Raw genomic sequence first — 18,586 nt, 5'->3', positions numbered from 1 at the left:
CTGTTCAACTTGTTTCTGTTGAGAGTTGAGAAGTTTCTCCCATTTTGGTCTCTGTATCTTGATTCTACCAAGCAATTTTATACGAAATTGTTATATAGTAGAAATTTTAACACTGAGCGGCAAAATTCTTCTTTCGAATGTGTGGATGAAAAATATAGTTGGTTTATAGCCAATTCCTAATGAAATTTAAGCACAGGTCTGTCAGATGTCTCTTGAGTTCAAAATTAAGTATAAAATTGCTTTGTGGAATTCAATTTTTTCATGTTCCTATAAACCCCGTCACAGCTGCAATAGATGCTCATCATGCTTGCAGCTGCTACTCATTGTTACACTGGCATGACTGGAGACACCGGAAATGTAGCAGCATTAATTAACTTGTCCTATCAGCCGGAAATGCCACGTATTTCTTTTACACTCTACAGGGATTCAAATGATGAAAAGTAAGTAAACAATTGAAACAGTATTTTTTTCCCATTTGTGTAAATTAGTCTGGCTAATTTAGCTATTAATTTTACATTACCATATGATTGAAAAATGGCAACGAAGCCACTTCCGGCGATTAAATGTATCCAGCGGCCGGGGGCCGTAGGCCCCCGGACCCCCGGCTGCTTGGACAGTGCCCCTCTACTACAGTTTCCACCCTGCCCCTTTTCATTTCTAGATAGGGGTCTGAGTGAGGGCACTCCGGTTCCATCTACCCGTAAGACTGACAAGCCGTCATATGAGTGAAATATTCTTTGTACACGTATAAACACCAAGCAAGCAAACTAACTTATGTTGTGGCATTTGATTTTTTTTCTTTTTTTTCAAAATTAAAAAAATCTCCATGTAATTGAACATATGTTTGTTTTATATTTTATATATAGGCGCCTGCTAGAAAAGAAAGTAACAGAGGTCGGAAACGCGGTAAGTCAATGCTGGCAACCTCAACGCCAGAAATGAAACGGATGAGAGAAGCTCAAGAAAACCGGCTGCAGAATAAGAAAGCAAAGCGACAAATAATTCAAGCAACTGAATCGGAAACTAGTAGCGAAGGCTCAGACCAAGAAAGAGATGGTGTTAATTCATTCGAATCCGATGAGGAAGTATCATCCTTAGAATCTGTTAATGATGAGGATACTGCCCTTACATTAGGAGAGGTGAACATTGGCCAAATACGTCTCGGTAGCCATGTTCTTGTTGAATACACCCAGGCTAGGAGTCCAAGTGTCTACTTCATTGGTGAGATTCAGAGCCCACTAGATGAGGATGGTGACTTCGAAGTTGAGTTTTTCCGAAAGAGTCAAAAATGCAGCAGGAAATTTCTGAAGCCACATGTTGCCGATATTGCTTCCGTTTCCCATAAGCAAATTAAAGCTATTCTGCCAAAAGGTATTCGTTCAGGTACCACCAAGCGCACACAAGATGGTTTAATGTTTCCAGTGGACTTTGGACAGCTCAATTTACGCTAAATATGCTCCGACAAGTTCTCTGTTGAAAAAAAGCTTTTATAACAGTTGTCATTCGGATTGAAGTCGCGGTAGCAGACTTTACAAATGACTCTCCATTTACGTTAACCATATTTTCATTGACGTTAACGATGTTTTCATTTCACGTTAACCATTCCACTTGGAACCGAACTGAATTGTTGAACTCCGATCTTACGAGTTATGAAACTTGTTTTAATTAATAAAGATACCATGAGAAATGGTCATAAAAGCTGTTGTCTTGCAAACTTATACATTTGTCCCACTTCACCCCCTTAGTGTCCCACTTCACGCCCTTAGTGACCCACTTAACCCGGGGGTGTCCCACTTAACCCCAATTTGCCACAATTTTTGATTGACCTCAAGATTGGTGAAACTATGCCGAAGCGGTTTGCTTCGTATTCTCTCTTAGGGGCAACTCGTCGGTCTTCGTGCACGATGCACTGCTGATGCACAATACCTATTAGTATAATATCTGGGACAGCTCGAGTCCAAGGCAATCGAAAGGGTCCCACTTTGCCCCGGTCTCCCCTATACGCCATATGCAGGACCCCTTGGTATATTGCGATCCAAATAAGGATAATTTACGATATCAAAATATGGGCAAAATTCGGCAATATGGGGGTTATTTAACGCCAGATCATCAATATACCGCTTGGTGAATGAAAAGGATCGAACTTTACAGATATTACTTTCAAGTACTTTCTGCATCTAGTCGTATTCATATGAAAACACGTATAGGTCTGCCAAAAGAGGCGCACAATTGGTACCGATAGGAATACCTATGCACCGTTGGTAAATGTTATACCCCGAATACCTGTGGCGCGCTGTTTTTGTCCGAGAGTGGGCGTGTGTGGCACATGTCTAGCAGAAAAGTCGCCGGGTATATGGGTGGATTTTTCAATACGGGCACATATATGGAAAAAACATGTCCAGGCCTGATATTTTCTGCTACATTATTATATAGGAAATCTTTATCTGCAGAAATAATATTGGTAGATAGCTTAATAAAGCATAAAAATCCCAGTTCTGTGGGCTCTCTATTTTTTTGTAATTCAGGTTTGAATGATGGAACTGGGCCCTTTTCACTGTGTCACAACTCTGGGTCGCCCCATTGTAAGGTTTCTTTTGCATGCTAAATTCAATGCTAACAAGGAATTGAAACATTTTTATTATTCAATATCACAGTGGAATTGATATTCAAAAGCTTAAATATCTCTCCATGCCCCAAATTGTGAAAAAAAAATTAATTTTGTTGCTGTCACAAAAAACTGGCTCCACTCCGTTACCACACTGATCAGTGTCTCCATCTATGAACTGAAAGGGGAGGCAACAAGTTAGCCCCTGCTAAAATGTATCTTGTGTAACCCCCATAGATAAAACAATGGAGCATGTGGAGAAAGTCCACACTCAAGTCCAGATTTTGCTGAAATAGTTGAGAAATCAGGTGAGTATGCTTTTTTCTTTCCACTCCGTTACCAGCATTCATATCCATGGAAACCAGAGAACAACTTTTTGAAGTAAATTTTTAAAAAGGCAATGGAGGACTTGAAAGATTGCAACAGGAACCTTTGAGCTGTACCTCATTGTGTTATGGCTGTGACCCACTTTCAGGTTTACCATTCCACTCCGTTACTCTACTCCGTTACTCAAATATGGTAACGGGGTGGAGTGATTGGTAACGGAGTGGAAATTTTCGCCAATTCTATCATCTGACTGGTAGAATGAGGTGTCATTCAAGAAATAATAATGTACACTAGCCATTAGATGATTGGTACTTGAATCAGGGATGTGATTTTTCCGCGAATTCGTGGATTTACGCATTTTTGTGGTCCAACAGATTCGTTTTACAACAACAACGACCTTAACCAGTGGAAAACAATTAAACTCCTTGGATTTTTTCAACTTTTTTCCAATGTATTCATTAGAATAACACCTCCACATGCCCCAAAATTGCTAAATAAAACAACTAGTTACCACATTCTGATGCTGTTTGTACAAATTAGGTATTTTCGAAAGGCCACGAAAATTGGACCATCAGTGATCTCTTGAACCCAAAAAACATTTCCTATTTTTTTTTTTTTTTTTTTTTTTGCTTGACTGATCACATCCCTGATGTATCTGCATGATCTTATGCTGATTTAGCTGATTTTTGTTCTAATATTTAAAAACTAGGAAAAATCTTCAGAAATCAGCCAAACATATTTGATTTCATAAATTTCATAAAATCTTGTGATCCCTGATTACTATGAACTGAGCATTTTTTATTCTCTGTCTTTTTATTCCACTTCTTCTTTAGCCATGCCTCCCAAGAAGAAACAAATGACATCAGCAGAAAAGCAGAGGGCTTATAGGAATCGTATAAATGCAGACCCAGAAAAGAGGGAAGCAGCCAAGGAGAAGGAGAGATTAAGGTGGAAAGCTAGAAGGGAAAAGAAGAAAGTAAAATACGTAGCAGATATGACCAAACGGGAGGTTAGAGCCACGCGGAGAAAATGGAGGATAGCCTATCATAAACGCAGGGCTGAAAAAGATCATTTGGCTTGGTTGGAAAAACAAGAAGCAGCAGTGTTGACTGGAACTCCACCGACAAGTCCACCTCATAATCTGCCACAGCAAGAGCCACAGCGACAGCCTGAACCCCAACCAGGTACCTCCGCGAATCCCACTTCGTCACAGAAAAAGAGAGGTCGGAAGAATGTTCGTAGGGACCGCACGGCCTGTTATAGGATTAATAGAAAGTTAACAGAAAAGCTTGAGAATGAAAAGCGGAAAACCCAGAAATTACGCAAACAGCTCTCTCGGACAAAACTGAAAATCAAAGTCCCATTTGGACAGAACTGCAAGGAAGGCGATGTATGTGCTACCCATTATGCTTCACCACGAAAGAGGGCTCGACAAACGATAAATGCTGGACAGGGCTTTATAAGAAAGGAACTGATTTTCCATTATGCTCTCACTCAACAAATAAAACAGGGCAAAGACACCTGTGAAAAAAATCCGAAGCGGGCACAACTCTTCGCAAAGCTTTTTGGTTTTGGAAACATCTTGTCAAAATATCGATTGCTGACCAAAGCACAGAACACTGGTCTCTTGTCCAAAAAGCTGCTGAAGACAAATGCTAAGCAAAGAAATGAAAATCTGCTAGTTTATGAGAGAGCTAAGAAACGCAACTGTGTCACAGATGCTGTAAAACAAAAGATTCAAAAGTTCTTTGAAAGGGATGATGTCAGTTGGTGTGCTGCTGGTAAAAAGCAAGTCATCACACGCAACAAAGTTAAGAAGCAGAAGCGTTTCCTTTTGGAATCGTTGAGAAGCACTTATAGAAAGTATGTGCATCTACATCCCGTGAGACCAGTGTCTTTCAGCCAATTCTGGAAACTGAAGCCGTTCTGGGTAGTGAAACCTAAACTCGCTGACAGGGAAACATGCCTCTGTAAAGTACATGAGAATGTCCACCTCTTGCATAACAAGCTAAAAAACTTGGGGTATTTAGCCGAAGGGTCCGCTGACGAGACAATAAACCAGATTGTCTGCAGCAGAGATAACAAGGGAGGTATGTACAGGGACTGTGCAAAGTGCAAGCATGCTGAGGTTGTTTTCACTCAGACTGAAAGTACAGGCCAGGATGAAAGCCAGACCTGGTGGTGGCAGTGGAAATCAGCAGACCACACATACAAGGACAAAGAGGGAGAGCTAAAAACAACAAAGAAGACAATCAAGGAGAAAGTTGAAGGAACTGTCGCTGAGATGAAAGAAGAATACAATAAGCAGATTCAGAAGTTCAGTACCCATGTTTACAACATCTTGCACCAATTTGAGGTGTGCAGAGTGAAGAAAAGTCAGTTAGGAGGGGACGAGGTCCTACTTCACATAGATTTTGCTGAAAATTGGACGATGAAAAGCCTGCGTCAGATCCAGTCGGCCCATTATGGTGCATCCAATTCGCAAATAACACTACACACAGGTGTAGCCTACATAGGTGGTGAGGCAACAACAACCACACTCCCATTCTGTAGCTTGAGTGACAACAATAGCCATACACCAGCAATGGTCTGGTGCCATTTGATACCGATTCTGCGATTCCTGAGGGAGAACCATCCGACAGTAACTAAACTGCACTTCATGAGCGATGGCCCTGTAACCCAATACAGGGGTAGACACAATCTCCACCTGCTGTGCAACATACCCTTCCAAATGGGTTTCAAAGAAATTTGGTGGAACTTTAGCGAAGCAGGACACGGGAAAGGAGCCTGTGATGGAGTGGGAGCAACCATCAAACGCCTGGCAGATGAGGTGACCATGACTGGCACAGACATTCATGATGCAGAGAGCTTGGTAAAACATCTGGAAGATAAGACAAGCATCAAATTATGTCTGATTCCTGAAGATGTGCAGATACATGTGTCAACAGCGGTACCAGCAGTCAGGGGAGTGATGAAAGTACACCAGATCTATTCACAGAGGCCTGGTATCATCCTTACAAGAGACGTAAGCTGCTACTGTGGACCACAGTGTGATTGCTACTCTCCAGTGGAACATGATGTACTGCAGTCTAACTATGATCAACATATCCCCAAACTAGGATGTGAGGTTGGCCAAATCTTAAAGCAACCCAGCATCCAGCAAGCAGAGGCCCTGGTGATCCATCCTGATGATGATACCCAAGACACCAACAGTAACAAGTCTGATCCAAAGGTAAGAGCTTCAGAGACTCCTGTTACTAACCTAAATTTATCATATTTTCAGTTAGTAGAACTAGAATTATCAACAAGGTATTCCCATACATTATAAATTACTTTATCTTTATTTTCAGCATGACAACTCTTGGCCTAAGATTGGATGTTACGCTGTTGTAATGTGTGGAGAAAAATATTACCCCGGGACGGTGATATCGGTAGAAGGTGATTGCTTTGAAATGAAGTATTTGAAACGAACAACAACAGGTAAGCTTGTTTGATTCTAAACACATGAAATAACAATTTGTAACATGATTTCAAGTCTCTTAGAAATTTTAAAAGTCTGTACTCTTATCAATTTAGCATCATATTTTATTCTTTTAATCAACAGGATCCTATCATGACTGGATGAGCGGGTTTTCGTCATCTTCATGGCAGCCACGAGAAGACCTTCTTGAGCCACTCCACGTGCCCGACATGGACAGAAGAGGTCATGTTATATTCACGAAGAATGACTTAGAGACAATAAAAAAGTACACAAAGTGAATAGTCGGCAGCTGTGAATCGTGAATCTTGTTTGCTACATTAAGATTCAGTAAATGGAACTCGAAATTGAGCTGATTTTATGTCATTGCAATTGAATTGTCAACTCCAGAGAAAGGCAGTTCTTTTGACCAGGTGTCATTCTGTTGATTTTTTTTAAATTTTAATTTTGATAGTGTTAATGTTATAAAATGTTCATTACAGGTATTCACATTTTATGTTTACTTATTGCAGGTAAGCCAGACTTCAAATACCTGTATGTTAGTTGAACTGTTTCTGAGTTTAAGTTGTTCATTGAATGTATTGACTCATTGACTTCTTTGTTCACTGTATTAAAAGTTAATAAAAAATCAGAACTCTAAAATTATACTTGTGTCATGATTAACATTGGTACACTCTACTCCGTTACAAAATGTTCCACTCCGTTACCAAATGTTCCACTCCGTTACCAGTTCTTCAATAAAATTTATTATTGTCCTTCTAGTAAACTTTAAATTCCATTTGCTAGCTGTCATCCAATCTTAATACAGGCGAAATTATCATAAACTTCAAAAGCACAAAATATTGGCACTGTTAAGTGTGGCAACATCACAAAATTAGGTAATGTAATGAAAAGGTAACGGAGTGGAGAGGCTTAAATATTTCAAACCCCCATAAAAAAATTTGTGGAGGACATTCAGCTCTGCTGCTATGCTGGCTATATAGAACATGACCCCTATGACCAGCATGGAAGGTTAGGTGAGTTTTCTACAACCTCTTTGGTCTGTGACTTTCAACACTCAATATGTGCCCGTATTGAAAAATCCACCCATATCGCCCAGCCTCATATCTCCCACTATGTTTGTTTCAAGTGGGCGTAGTTATCTAGCTAGTTGTTTACGATCAGTCTCACTAGAAATGACCTGGAAGGAACCTGTAGTCAACACTGATCAATAAAACACTTCGCCCACAATTATAAAAAAGATTAACCAAGAAATTCAAAGAATGATAGTTGTTAGACATGTGCCATTTAGTACGCTATTTGAAGGTAGTTTGGTTTGACGTTGGCGACAATCAATTCTAGCGTGGCGCAGACCTCTGATATCGGTCCCTACAGGGAGGTGCACTGCTGGGCACTCCTTCAGCAGTGTAGTACGCCTTGCCCATTTATCGATACGAGTTTTGTCGCAGCGTTGCTGTATTTCATCTTGCACGAATGTTCAATAACCTTAAGATAGACTGACGACAGGTCGCGTTTCACTAAATAACTGCAAACACGAGGACGTATCAGTTCTGTACTACTCTGCCGCGTAATGGCGGTATTGCCTTTATTTGTAGCCTATTCCAGATCGTTCCGGTAAAGAATGGGTATGGTGGCGCCATCTGTGTTGCCAAGTTGTAATAATAATATATCTATTTTAAAGCTTAGAAGCTCAATTACTCTTTTTAACACCGATAAGTAAGTAGGAAAACGTCAAGAGAACAAAAAACATGGGTATGTTGATGTTTTCGATGACAAAATGTGCTATGATAGGCGGAAACATCAGTGGTTCACACCCTATTCCATGTAACGAAAACTGATCTCTTAGTAGTTCCCATAAGCGTGTAAACCGCTTTCTTCGTCTGTTAACACTACGTCACTCCCTACAACGGTAAGGTTTGCCTGTAGGATGTGGTAACTTTATCACACAATGAGTGCGCACATGCCGTGTAGATTCCTTCAGCGGGGACTCAATATTAAGAACTAGGAAGCTAAAGAAGTCCACCACCTGTGGACCCACTTAAAGAGATAATGATCATACATAGTGCAGTCAAATCTTGTGTAAGAGTTACCTGGTTTTTGACTGCTGTCATATAGAGACGTGTGTACACATTTTATATATTTAAAGCGGCATGCCACCGACTTCCAACGAGCAGTAGGCTTTTTGACAATGACCTAGAAAACAGGTGCATGTTGTGTGCTTCAGTACTTGTGCTACAGCCCTTACATGAAGTGTGTTCGTGCCATATTAGTTCCCGTTTGATCCCACTACTTCCCACACTCGGCTATGTTAAACACTCTGCTCAGTGCCGTTGCACCTGAGGTTTTAATGTGGTACCATGGCTGTCACCAAGTGTGTCTACTGGATGAGCTCTATACTTAAGGCAGAGAATTTGAGGTGCAGGACAATATGGCCAATATCAGTATCCATTGCAATGGAGATAATCATGGAATGTTTATCAAAGCTTATTCAAAGGGCTGTAGGATAGAATGGGTGTGAAAGTAGATCCAGCCCGTCATATGTACACGACTTAAGCTTAACACATTTATTTTTGTGTGTAGTGCTACTAGCATAATCTAGGCCTTGTTATCACTATAGAAGGCATACCGTAAACCGGCGTGAATGTGGACAGTTTTGCCTGTATTCTTAGTAGGGTGTTTTTTTTTGTTTTTTTAATGGATTTTGAGAAATGTGATTATGCCGATGTTATTGGCATGTCCGTATTCTGTCGTCCGTCTCCTCACTATGGCTTAATATCATTTTATGTTCAATAAATGCATCTGTCATGAAAAGTTGCTTGTTGAAATAAGGCCAGGTGACTTGTGACGACTTGTCATATGCAGGTTTTTTTTTCGTTTTTGGTTGGGCATTCATATGCTTTCTCATGACATTCTTCAGGTATTTCTAATGGCCTTTACATTCATTAACTGGAACGAACGAACACACACACACACACACATCTTTGATTCCAAATGGAGACCATGTTTCAAACCTGGGTAAATGGGGACTTTGTAACTATTGGCAATTCAGCAATCTCCCGTATAGATCTGTAGTATAGAGGCCCTGTGGGGTCCATTTTGACCATTTAGCATGCTGCATTGTTGAAAACATCAAGTGATATTTGCAGTCAAACTGAGGACACACTTTAGTCCCCGAATGTTTGTGTGTCCCCATTTACATAGACAGTGATATCTCCCCCAAAGTCTCTATTTAGATAGAATATACTGTATGGATGTGCAAGGTGTTCCCAGTTATATAGACTGTGTCACTCTACAACTGATGCAGAGTTAGTGTGCTCATTCACTAGGCATAGAATAGGTGTGAAATGTGACTATAGTGTGTCTTCTTAGGCAGGATAGCTTGCTAAACACTAATTTGGATAGTTGCCTGCATTTACTAAGTGTAGGTCAGAAGAATGTGAGTCTGTAGCATCCCCGCTTTGGCAGGATGGTTCACTAAACACTATGCTTGAGAGATGTTCCCATTGACCCAGCATAGGTCAGAAGAATGTGTATAGTGTGGCCACTTAGGCTGGATAGTGCATTAAACATTGTGTTACAGAAGTGTCCCCATTTACCCAGCATAGGTCAGAAGAATGTGTATAGTGTGGCCACTTAGGCTGGATAGTGCATTAAACATTGTGTTACAGGAGTGTCCCCATTTACCCAGCATAGGTCAGAAGAATGTGTATAGTGTGGCCACTTAGGCTGGATAGTGCATTAAACATTGTGTTACAGAAGTGTCCCCATTTACCCAGCATAGGTCAGAAAAATGTGCACAGGTTCCCCACTTTGGCAGGATAGTTCAGTGAACACTGTGCTGGAGAGGTGTCCTCGGTTAATAATTGTAGGTTAGAAGAACATGTATCTATTGTGTCCCCACTTAGGCGGGACAGTGTATTAAACACTGTGAGAGAATTGTTCCCATTTACCCATCATAGGTCAGAAGAATGTGTATAGCGTCGCCACTTTGGCAGGATAGTTCACTGAACACTGCTGGAGAGGTGTCCTCATTTACTAATTATGGTAAAGAAGAATGTGCCGCCACTTAGGCAGGATAGTGCGTGAAAAAAACACTGTTGGAGAATTGTTCCCATTTACCCATCATAGGTCAGCAGAATGTGTATAAGGTCCCCACTTAGGCAGGATAGTGTGTTAAACATTGTGATGGAGAAGTGTCCCCATTTTACCCAGCATAGTTCGGAAGAATGTGCACAGTGTCCCCACTTAGGCAGGATAGCGTGTTAAACACTGTGTAGGAGAAGTGTCCCCATTTACCCAGCATAGTTCAGAAGAATGTATATAGTGTCCCCACTTAGGCAGGATAGTGTGTTAAACACTGTGTTGGAGAAGTGTCCCCATTTACCCAGCACAGTTCGGAAGAATGTGTACAGTGTCCCCACTTAGGCACGATAGCATGTTAAACACTGTGTTGGAGAAGTGTCCCCATTTACCCAGCATAGTTCGGAAGAATGTGTATAAGGTCCCCACTTAGGCAGGATAGTGCATCAACCACTGTGTTGGAGAAGTGTCCCCATTTACTCAACATAGGTCAGGAGAATGTGGATCTATAGTGTCCCCACTTAGGCAGGATAGCGTGTTGAACACTGTTGGAGAAGTGTCCCCATTTACCCAGCACAGTTCGGAAGAATGTGTATACAGTCCTCACTTAGGCAGGATAGTGCATTAACCCTTTGAACCCTGGCCGTTATGACGACATAGACCCCCCCCCCCCCCACCCTGAGCTCCCCGTTAACTAACAATAAAAAAACAACAACACTGTTTACGTTTGTTTAGTGATGAAAAATATCTTATATTCTGAATAAAACACATAATTACTGTTTCCCACTGCTTTGACTTACTTTATCTCCAGTATTGGAGTTTTGAGTACCAGTCATGAAAGCAAGTTTTGGAAGGTAACCCTATACACAAGAATACTTTACATCGGGCACACCAAAATACAGTTTTGCTCTTTTTTGGAAGATCCTTATAAGGAGCATCTGGGTTAAAATTTTTAGCCCTGGTGTGCTTTTCAGAACAAACCACACATCTGTTATTTGTAGTAGCATGAGGGGCTCTCTGAATATCATGTTGCCCATAGTCAATGAGGCGGTTCTCAATGTCTTGGCGGGGTTGTGGTGTTGGACACCTACGAAAGTCGCCAACTAGATTATGACATAGCTTCTCAATAAACATGTGGAATGTAAGCTGCCCGTGGCCCTGAGACATATGGGGGTGATAAAAACCTAATATTACAAAGGCATGATATGCAACCCACATAAAGAACTTCGTCATCAAACGCCTAGGCCATTTATAATGCCGTCGATTTTTATGTAGTTTGGTCATTTGGTCGTTTTTGTGGGTGCCTCCCATAAACTGTTTGTAGGCTTGAACTGCTTTGGGGCATTTTACTGGCACCTTTTTGTGTTCTGTGCCATCATACCTGTTCACATGTACTTCAGGTTCAAAAATAAATTTTGATGACACAAAATAAATTGGCTTTTTGTCACACCAAACTATTGCTCCGACAGTTCCGTTATACACAATTTCTGAATCCCCACGGTTCATGTCTTTTTCCTTTTGATCAAAGGTTTGGGGAAGTGTTTCCGGTTGGTCATAACAGTCCCAACAAGTTGTGTCCCCATATTTTCAACTAAATACTGGCACAGATTTACACTGGTATAATAACGATCTACATAAATACAGTAGTTTTGATCCCTGAATGGTTCTATAAGCCTTACAACTAAATTTCCAGTAACGCCGAGGTTGGGGATGCTTTCAGAATCATCTCTTCTACCTGTGTACACTTCAGCATTGGAAATGTAACCGTTTGTGCTGTCACACACCAGAAATGTTTTGATGCCCCACTTGATCGGTTTGTCCTTTGTATACTGTTTTATTGACAACGCGTTCTTTGTTGGCACCATGCCTTCGTCAAGTGAGAGGTTGCTATCAGGTTTGTAATAACGTTGGAATCATTCAAGAAGATATTTGAAAACCGGCCAGGACTTGTAAATTTTGTCTGATTTATCTAACTCTGGATACTCTTCGTCAACACAGTGTAACAGTGTCCAAATTGCCAAAAATCTGTCCCGCGGAAACACTTGCGAGAAACCAGGCGTCACAGTTAGAAAATTGTCCTTCATTCGCCAATATTGTTCATAACGGTCTTTATGGATCAGCATCTCCATGGCAACACGGCAACCAAAAAATGCTTTCATTTCAGTTACACTGACAGGGGTAAAATTCTGAGCATAATAATGCTTTGGTCTTTTTGTCTGTTGTCTGACTGCCTCTTTGTTTGTCTCATCGACAAGAAGTTGCCACAGTACGTCGTCCCAGAACAAAGACAAAAACTCACTTGGCAAGCTGTCAGCATTTATATGATCTGGGATGTTTTTTTACTCCTGTCGGTTCATTAGGCTGAAACTGTTTGTCCACAAAACCTGATACATTAGTCCATTTCATTTGGTTGTCATTCACTGAATTTCGAACATTTCGCCTCACCTGTCCCACAGGAACACGTGCGTTACCTGTACCACGTTTATCACCATCACCTGTCCCTCCAATTCCATCACTGTCTGAATCTGAAGAATCGTTGTTCACAGCGTTGTTGTTGTAACTACAACTGTCCGTGTCATTTTCCGATTCAAAATCACTTTCATGTCCGTAATCACTCTCATTTGGGTCACTTTCGCTATCGGACAACACCATCTGTAGCGCTTGCTCAGCAGTAACAAGTGCGCGTCTCATATCGGCAAAAAATTCAGCTCAAACTCGACAAAAAACGTACAATGTGTTGCCTATCTACGGTAACACATCTGTTAGAACTTCCGCCACATATCGAGGCTAAAAGCTATATGTAAAACGCAAGTTGATTGGCTAAAACTCTGCCACAACTCATGTTTATTTATAGGCTTATGTCAAATGCCGGTAAACTGGCCTTTCGGGGATAGACGTTATAAAAGCATGCCGCAAAACCGGCCTCTCGGGTTCAACGGGTTAAACATTGTGATGGAGAATTGTCCCCATTTACCCAGCATAGTTTGAAAGAATGTGTATAGGGTCCCCACTTAAGCAGGATAGTGTGTTAAACATTGTGATGGAGAAGTGTCCCCATTTACCCAGCATAGTTCGGAAGAATGTGCAGTGTCCCCACTTAGGCAGGATCGTGTGTTAAACATTGTGTTGGAGAAGTGTCCCCATTTACCCAGCATAGTTCGGAAGAATGTGCAGTGTCCCCACTTAGACAGGATCGTGTGTTAAACATTGTGATTGAGAAGTGTCCCCATTTACCCAGCATAGTTCGGAAGAATGTGCAGTGTCCCCACTTAGGCAGGATCGTGTGTTAAACATTGTGTTGGAGAAGTGTCCCCATTTACCCAGCATAGTTCGGAAGAATGTGCAGTGTCCCCACTTAGACAGGATCGTGTGTTAAACATTGTGATTGAGAAGTGTCCCCATTTACCCAGCATAGTTGTCCCCATTTACCCAGCATAGTTTGGAAGAATGTGTATAGGGTCCCCACTTAAGCAGGATAGTGTGTTAAACATTGTGATGGAGAAGTGTCCCCATTTACCCAGCATAGTTCGGAAGAATGTGCAGTGTCCCCACTTAGGCAGGATCGTGTGTTAAACATTGTGTTGGAGAAGTGTCCCCATTTACCCAGCATAGTTCGGAAGAATGTGCAGTGTCCCCACTTAGACAGGATCGTGTGTTAAACATTGTGATTGAGAAGTGTCCCCATTTACCCAGCATAGTTCGGAAGAATGTGTATAGGGTCCCCACTTAGTTCAGAAGAATGTGTATAGGGTCCCCACTAAGGCAGGATAATGCATTAAACATCGTGATGGAGAAGTGTCCCCATTTGCTCAGCCTAGGTCAGAAGAATGTGTATAGTATTACCACGTGATTCGCATTGGTCACTATTTGTTATACATGTACTGGCATACATAGTTAACTTATGTGTTATGTCAGTGGTAGAACTGCAATTGCTTAAATGCATCAACTGCTCATGTCAGTGTTGATCTTTTAGTCATTATTTTTTCATCCTTTCTTTGTTATATATTGTTACCGGGGCCTCTGTGGCTCAGTTGGTTAGCGCGCTAGCGCAGCGTAATGACCCATAGTCTCTTACCAATGCGGTCGCTGTGAGTTCAAGTCCAGCTAATGCTGGCTTCCTCTCCGGCCGTACGTGGGAAGGTCTGGCAGCAACCTGCGGATGGCCGTGGGTTTCCCCCGGGCTCTGCCCGGTTTTCACCCACCATAATGCTCGCCTCCGTCGTATAAGTGAAATATTCTTGAGTACGGCGTAAAACACCAATCAAATAAATAAATAAATATATTGTTACCTGTTTTTTTACCTAGTTCAAACATTGTTCAGTCCATGTTGGGATTACCTATGGCAACCATGCCAAGCAGCCTACACGTGGACTAATATATAAAAACATTTTCAGCTTTCACTCTAGAGAGTAAAATGTAGTTAATAACGAGAAGTACTACTTTCAACCCAAGTGTCCAGAGTGCCTTTGTTCATGTCACCAAGAGTTTGAAGACCAGAACCCCTGGTGATAATAGCGTCCCCACTTTGGCAGGATAGTTCACATAACACTGTGTTGGAGAGGTGTTGCCATTTACCCAGCATAGGTCAGAAGAATGTGTATACACGCAAACTCAATAATGGGGTGCATTTGCCAGACGGTAATTTCGAAAAATAAAGTATGAGTAATCCACCATATTTTGTTTGTTTTTAGTCATTCATTAATAGAAGAATCTCCATGTGAATTATTTTTATCATCACTTCACCAGTTTTCTATGAATACAGGATTATGTTTTGCCTAATTAAGAGGTCAGTTTCCGCCAGAAATGTACGTTACTGATCGACTGAATTGATTCACCCATCAGAAGATTCCTCTGATATTCACCGAATTTTCTCTGAAATTGCATTGATACACTTTTACTCATTTTGTTCCGCCAGCGAACTGTGTATCTGGAGAGAACAGTTCGATTTGGCCGATATGTGCGCAATAAAAAACCGAGCACCCTGTACATCCATAGTTGAAAAAGTAGAATGGCTGAGTTAGCGTTCGTGTTGTGTCTGATGAACTAAAATTAAACGGCTGGAATCCAATTATCAAGTCTGGAAAATCAAATTAGATTTATTGATGAACAAAACTAAAACAGCTTGTTACCGCTATTTTGAGTGGTATAGCAAATCTCGAAATAATATTTTCGGATGAGCAAAGTAACGAACATTTCAGAAACTGAACGAAACTGAAATTTTACATCTCCGCTACATCCGCACTTGATTTATACAACTATATCTCTCTATACCGTTAAAAGAAATGAAGATACACACAATGAAAACGTTCTTGTCGCGTTTCAAATCACGATGGAGAACTTTACACCAAATTGTAATAATTCAATTCATAAAGCACGTCAAGGTCTATTATAGGCCTAGCACCCTGCTTATCAAACAACGGAATTATAGATGTAAAGTGTTTAAGATAACTTTGTGAAATGACATCATAGTAAAGGTAAAATTAACATATTTAGGCATTACATATATGCTTAACAAATGTTTTTCAATGTATTTTTGTTTGTCACGCTCGAAATGTTCGTTACATCCCCAAAAATATATCGTACCATGCCTCGAATGTCCGTGTTTGCTACATCCATGAAAACAAAAACGTGTCAGTCACTGTTTCTTTCATTATTAAAAAAAAAGTAGTTGTTTTCGGTACATCGTTTGAAAATGTTTATAATTCCTCAGCGAAAGTGTCAATTTTATCCCAGTCCTCTTTTGGAATGACAAACATCCTCTTGGATTTGCCGGATGCCACTGGTTGAGAAACTTTGCACCTTACATCGTCCTTTTTGCACCAGATCACGTCCTCTCGCACCGGCCACTAAAACGTTTTCTTCATCCTTTTCATAAATGAAATCAGATAAATGTAACCAGATTCATCCGCTGGGTCGACCTCCAGAATCTTGCCAATATACCACGTGCCTTCATAAAAGGCCACAACAAAGTCGTCAACGTTGTATACCTCAGGTCCAGTGGACAAGTCAGATCCTTCCCTTTGGTCATCACGCAGGCAGGGTTCAGAAGGACGCTCCACGTTTTCCTGTGGACTCTCCGCGTCATCCAGTGAGGTGTGTTCCTGTCTCCACTGAGAACAATAATTTCCCAAAAGCAGCTGTCTCCGAACCTTACGACCTTGTTCCTCGTTGAGTCTGGCTTCTCTGATTTGTTTCTCCGTTTGACTTCTTGGTGACTTGGGTGATTTCTCAACTAACTTTTTCTTCAGGCGTTGAAACTTGCGAAGTGTTGTTCTGTGTTTTCTATTTAAGCCGTGGAATTGAGTCCGTAATTTTGATAATTCTTTCGCTTTCTTTGACAAACTCCTGCTAATTCTTTTCCTAGATCCATTTCGCCTATTGTTAAAAGGCAATCGTACAATAAGATTTGATGGACCGGCTTGTGATCCAGGGCTGTCATATCCGCTACTATCCATGTTTTCACCAATCCGTTGATTTTCGATGGCGGCTTCTGCTGCTTCTGCTGCAAGTCTAGCTTCTTCCTTCCTTCTTCGGCGATGTCTCTTTAGCGTTTCGTTGTTCTTCACGTTCCTCCTAATCCTGTCTCTTCTGCTGAGTTGTGCTGATGGCACATAGTTTCTTCTCCGTCTCTCCCTTTCCTTCTTCAAATATTCTTCATTATTCTTTGCTTTCTGTCTTTCTCGGTACGCCCTTTGGATTTCAGCTCTCGACTTTGCCATCTAAAAGGTAGGTAAGTTGAATAAAAGAAATGAAACATTTGGAAAAACCCATGCAGATATACGTGGGTGTCACTGAAATGTTCGTTACCATGCAAAGCATTAAATTCACATCATTTTCTTTTAACATGCACATAGAATTTACATAAAAATGACAAATATAAACACGCTAATTAAACAATCTCACAGATGTGCTAAAAAAATAAAGATTTCACTTCCGCAGAATTGCACCTAAACCTTATCAAGTATACGCACTTAGAATCCTGTAAATCTTACACTATTTATTGTGCAACTTAACTCAAAATTATCACATTATTAGCGTAATTAAGCCAAATCAATTACGTTTGGAAACTTAAAAAAAGATGCTTTAGACCAGTAACAAAAATCTGTTAAGTCCAACGAAAACAAAAGACGACAAAACAACCTTTAAAATACCAAGAAATGTTCGTTACTTTTGGTTACGTACATTTCATTACAATAAAAACATGCTAGACCCCAAAACTCCCGTCGTTGTGTAGAATTTTGATTTCTACAGCCTGCAGCGATATACTTTGCACCTTTACAACGCGTATTTATTTGAAGAAATCGTTCCTATAAAAAAGGTAGAAATTCGTTGTAACCATACCTGTCATCGAAAGGCTGGAAATCTCAAATTCAAGTCGGTGTGTACGATTTCGTCCACAACACGCTTTCAGAAATATGGCGGGAGACAACTTTGTCATGCGCAAAAACATCCAGAGCTGATTATCTGCCTTCAGCGTGCTACGTCACCACAGTTTCGTATGACCTGTCACGAACATTTCCGTAACGTACATTTCGGGCTCCATTATATCACGTGTTCTGCTGTATATCTTATGAGATATGCCTGGTTCTCTGTCTAGATTCTGTTTCCTATGCGAAAGGTCTATGTACTGATAAAACCATTTCAATGATATTTTGCGTCGTAGTGTAGTATTTTGGTAACGAACATTTCATCCCCTTAATTATACGCCCATACACCAACAGATGTGAATACAGAGGTACAGGTAAGGGATTATTTGTGCGTAATTCTGTGATGTTGAGTAATGAAAAGAAGCCAGAATGGTTAGAAACAGCATGTCCTGGACATACATATTCAATTTTTAAAAGATTTTATGGTACCAGATCATAATGTAACGAACATTTCATGTAATTCAGCGACACCTATATTTCGTACCGCATGTTCCCTTGTGTGAGTGTAATCAAGGGGATTTTTCATGGTAAGTATAACTGAAGATCTACTGAATAACAACGGCACTGTACAGTGCCTACAGCCAAGTTCTATTCGCCCAGTTATTTGCGCATTGTTGACATTCAGTGCCGGCGTCAGTAACGAACATTTCATTTACGGTTGTTTGTCGC

The 18,586-nt window shown here is 40.8% G+C and overlaps 2 protein-coding genes across 2 annotated transcripts; one reads left to right on the top strand and one right to left on the bottom strand.

Annotated features, from left to right (window-relative positions):
* The first annotated feature begins 738 nt into the window (after nt 1-738).
* Nucleotides 739-7,645, top strand: LOC135464687 (uncharacterized). Its single transcript, XM_064742188.1, has 3 exons — nt 739-2,913; nt 3,766-6,164; nt 6,283-7,645. The coding sequence occupies exons 2-3, from the start codon at nt 3,768-3,770 to the stop codon at nt 6,424-6,426; spliced, it is 2,541 nt and encodes an 846-aa protein (XP_064598258.1). The 5' UTR covers nt 739-2,913; nt 3,766-3,767; the 3' UTR covers nt 6,427-7,645.
* A 7,339-nt stretch (nt 7,646-14,984) lies between these two features.
* Nucleotides 14,985-17,857, bottom strand: LOC135464917 (uncharacterized). Its single transcript, XM_064742491.1, has 2 exons — nt 17,832-17,857; nt 14,985-17,209 (listed from the first exon to the last, which is right to left on the bottom strand). The coding sequence occupies exon 2, from the start codon at nt 17,207-17,209 to the stop codon at nt 16,337-16,339; it is 873 nt and encodes a 290-aa protein (XP_064598561.1). The 5' UTR covers nt 17,832-17,857; the 3' UTR covers nt 14,985-16,336.
* Nucleotides 17,858-18,586: the final 729 nt, after the last annotated feature.

Source organism: Liolophura sinensis, chromosome 4 (genome assembly GCF_032854445.1).
Source record: "Liolophura sinensis isolate JHLJ2023 chromosome 4, CUHK_Ljap_v2, whole genome shotgun sequence".
Classification (NCBI taxonomy): domain Eukaryota; kingdom Metazoa; phylum Mollusca; class Polyplacophora; order Chitonida; family Chitonidae; genus Liolophura; species Liolophura sinensis.
Note: the sequence above shows the minus strand (reverse complement) of the source record. Positions and strands in the feature narration are given on the sequence as shown.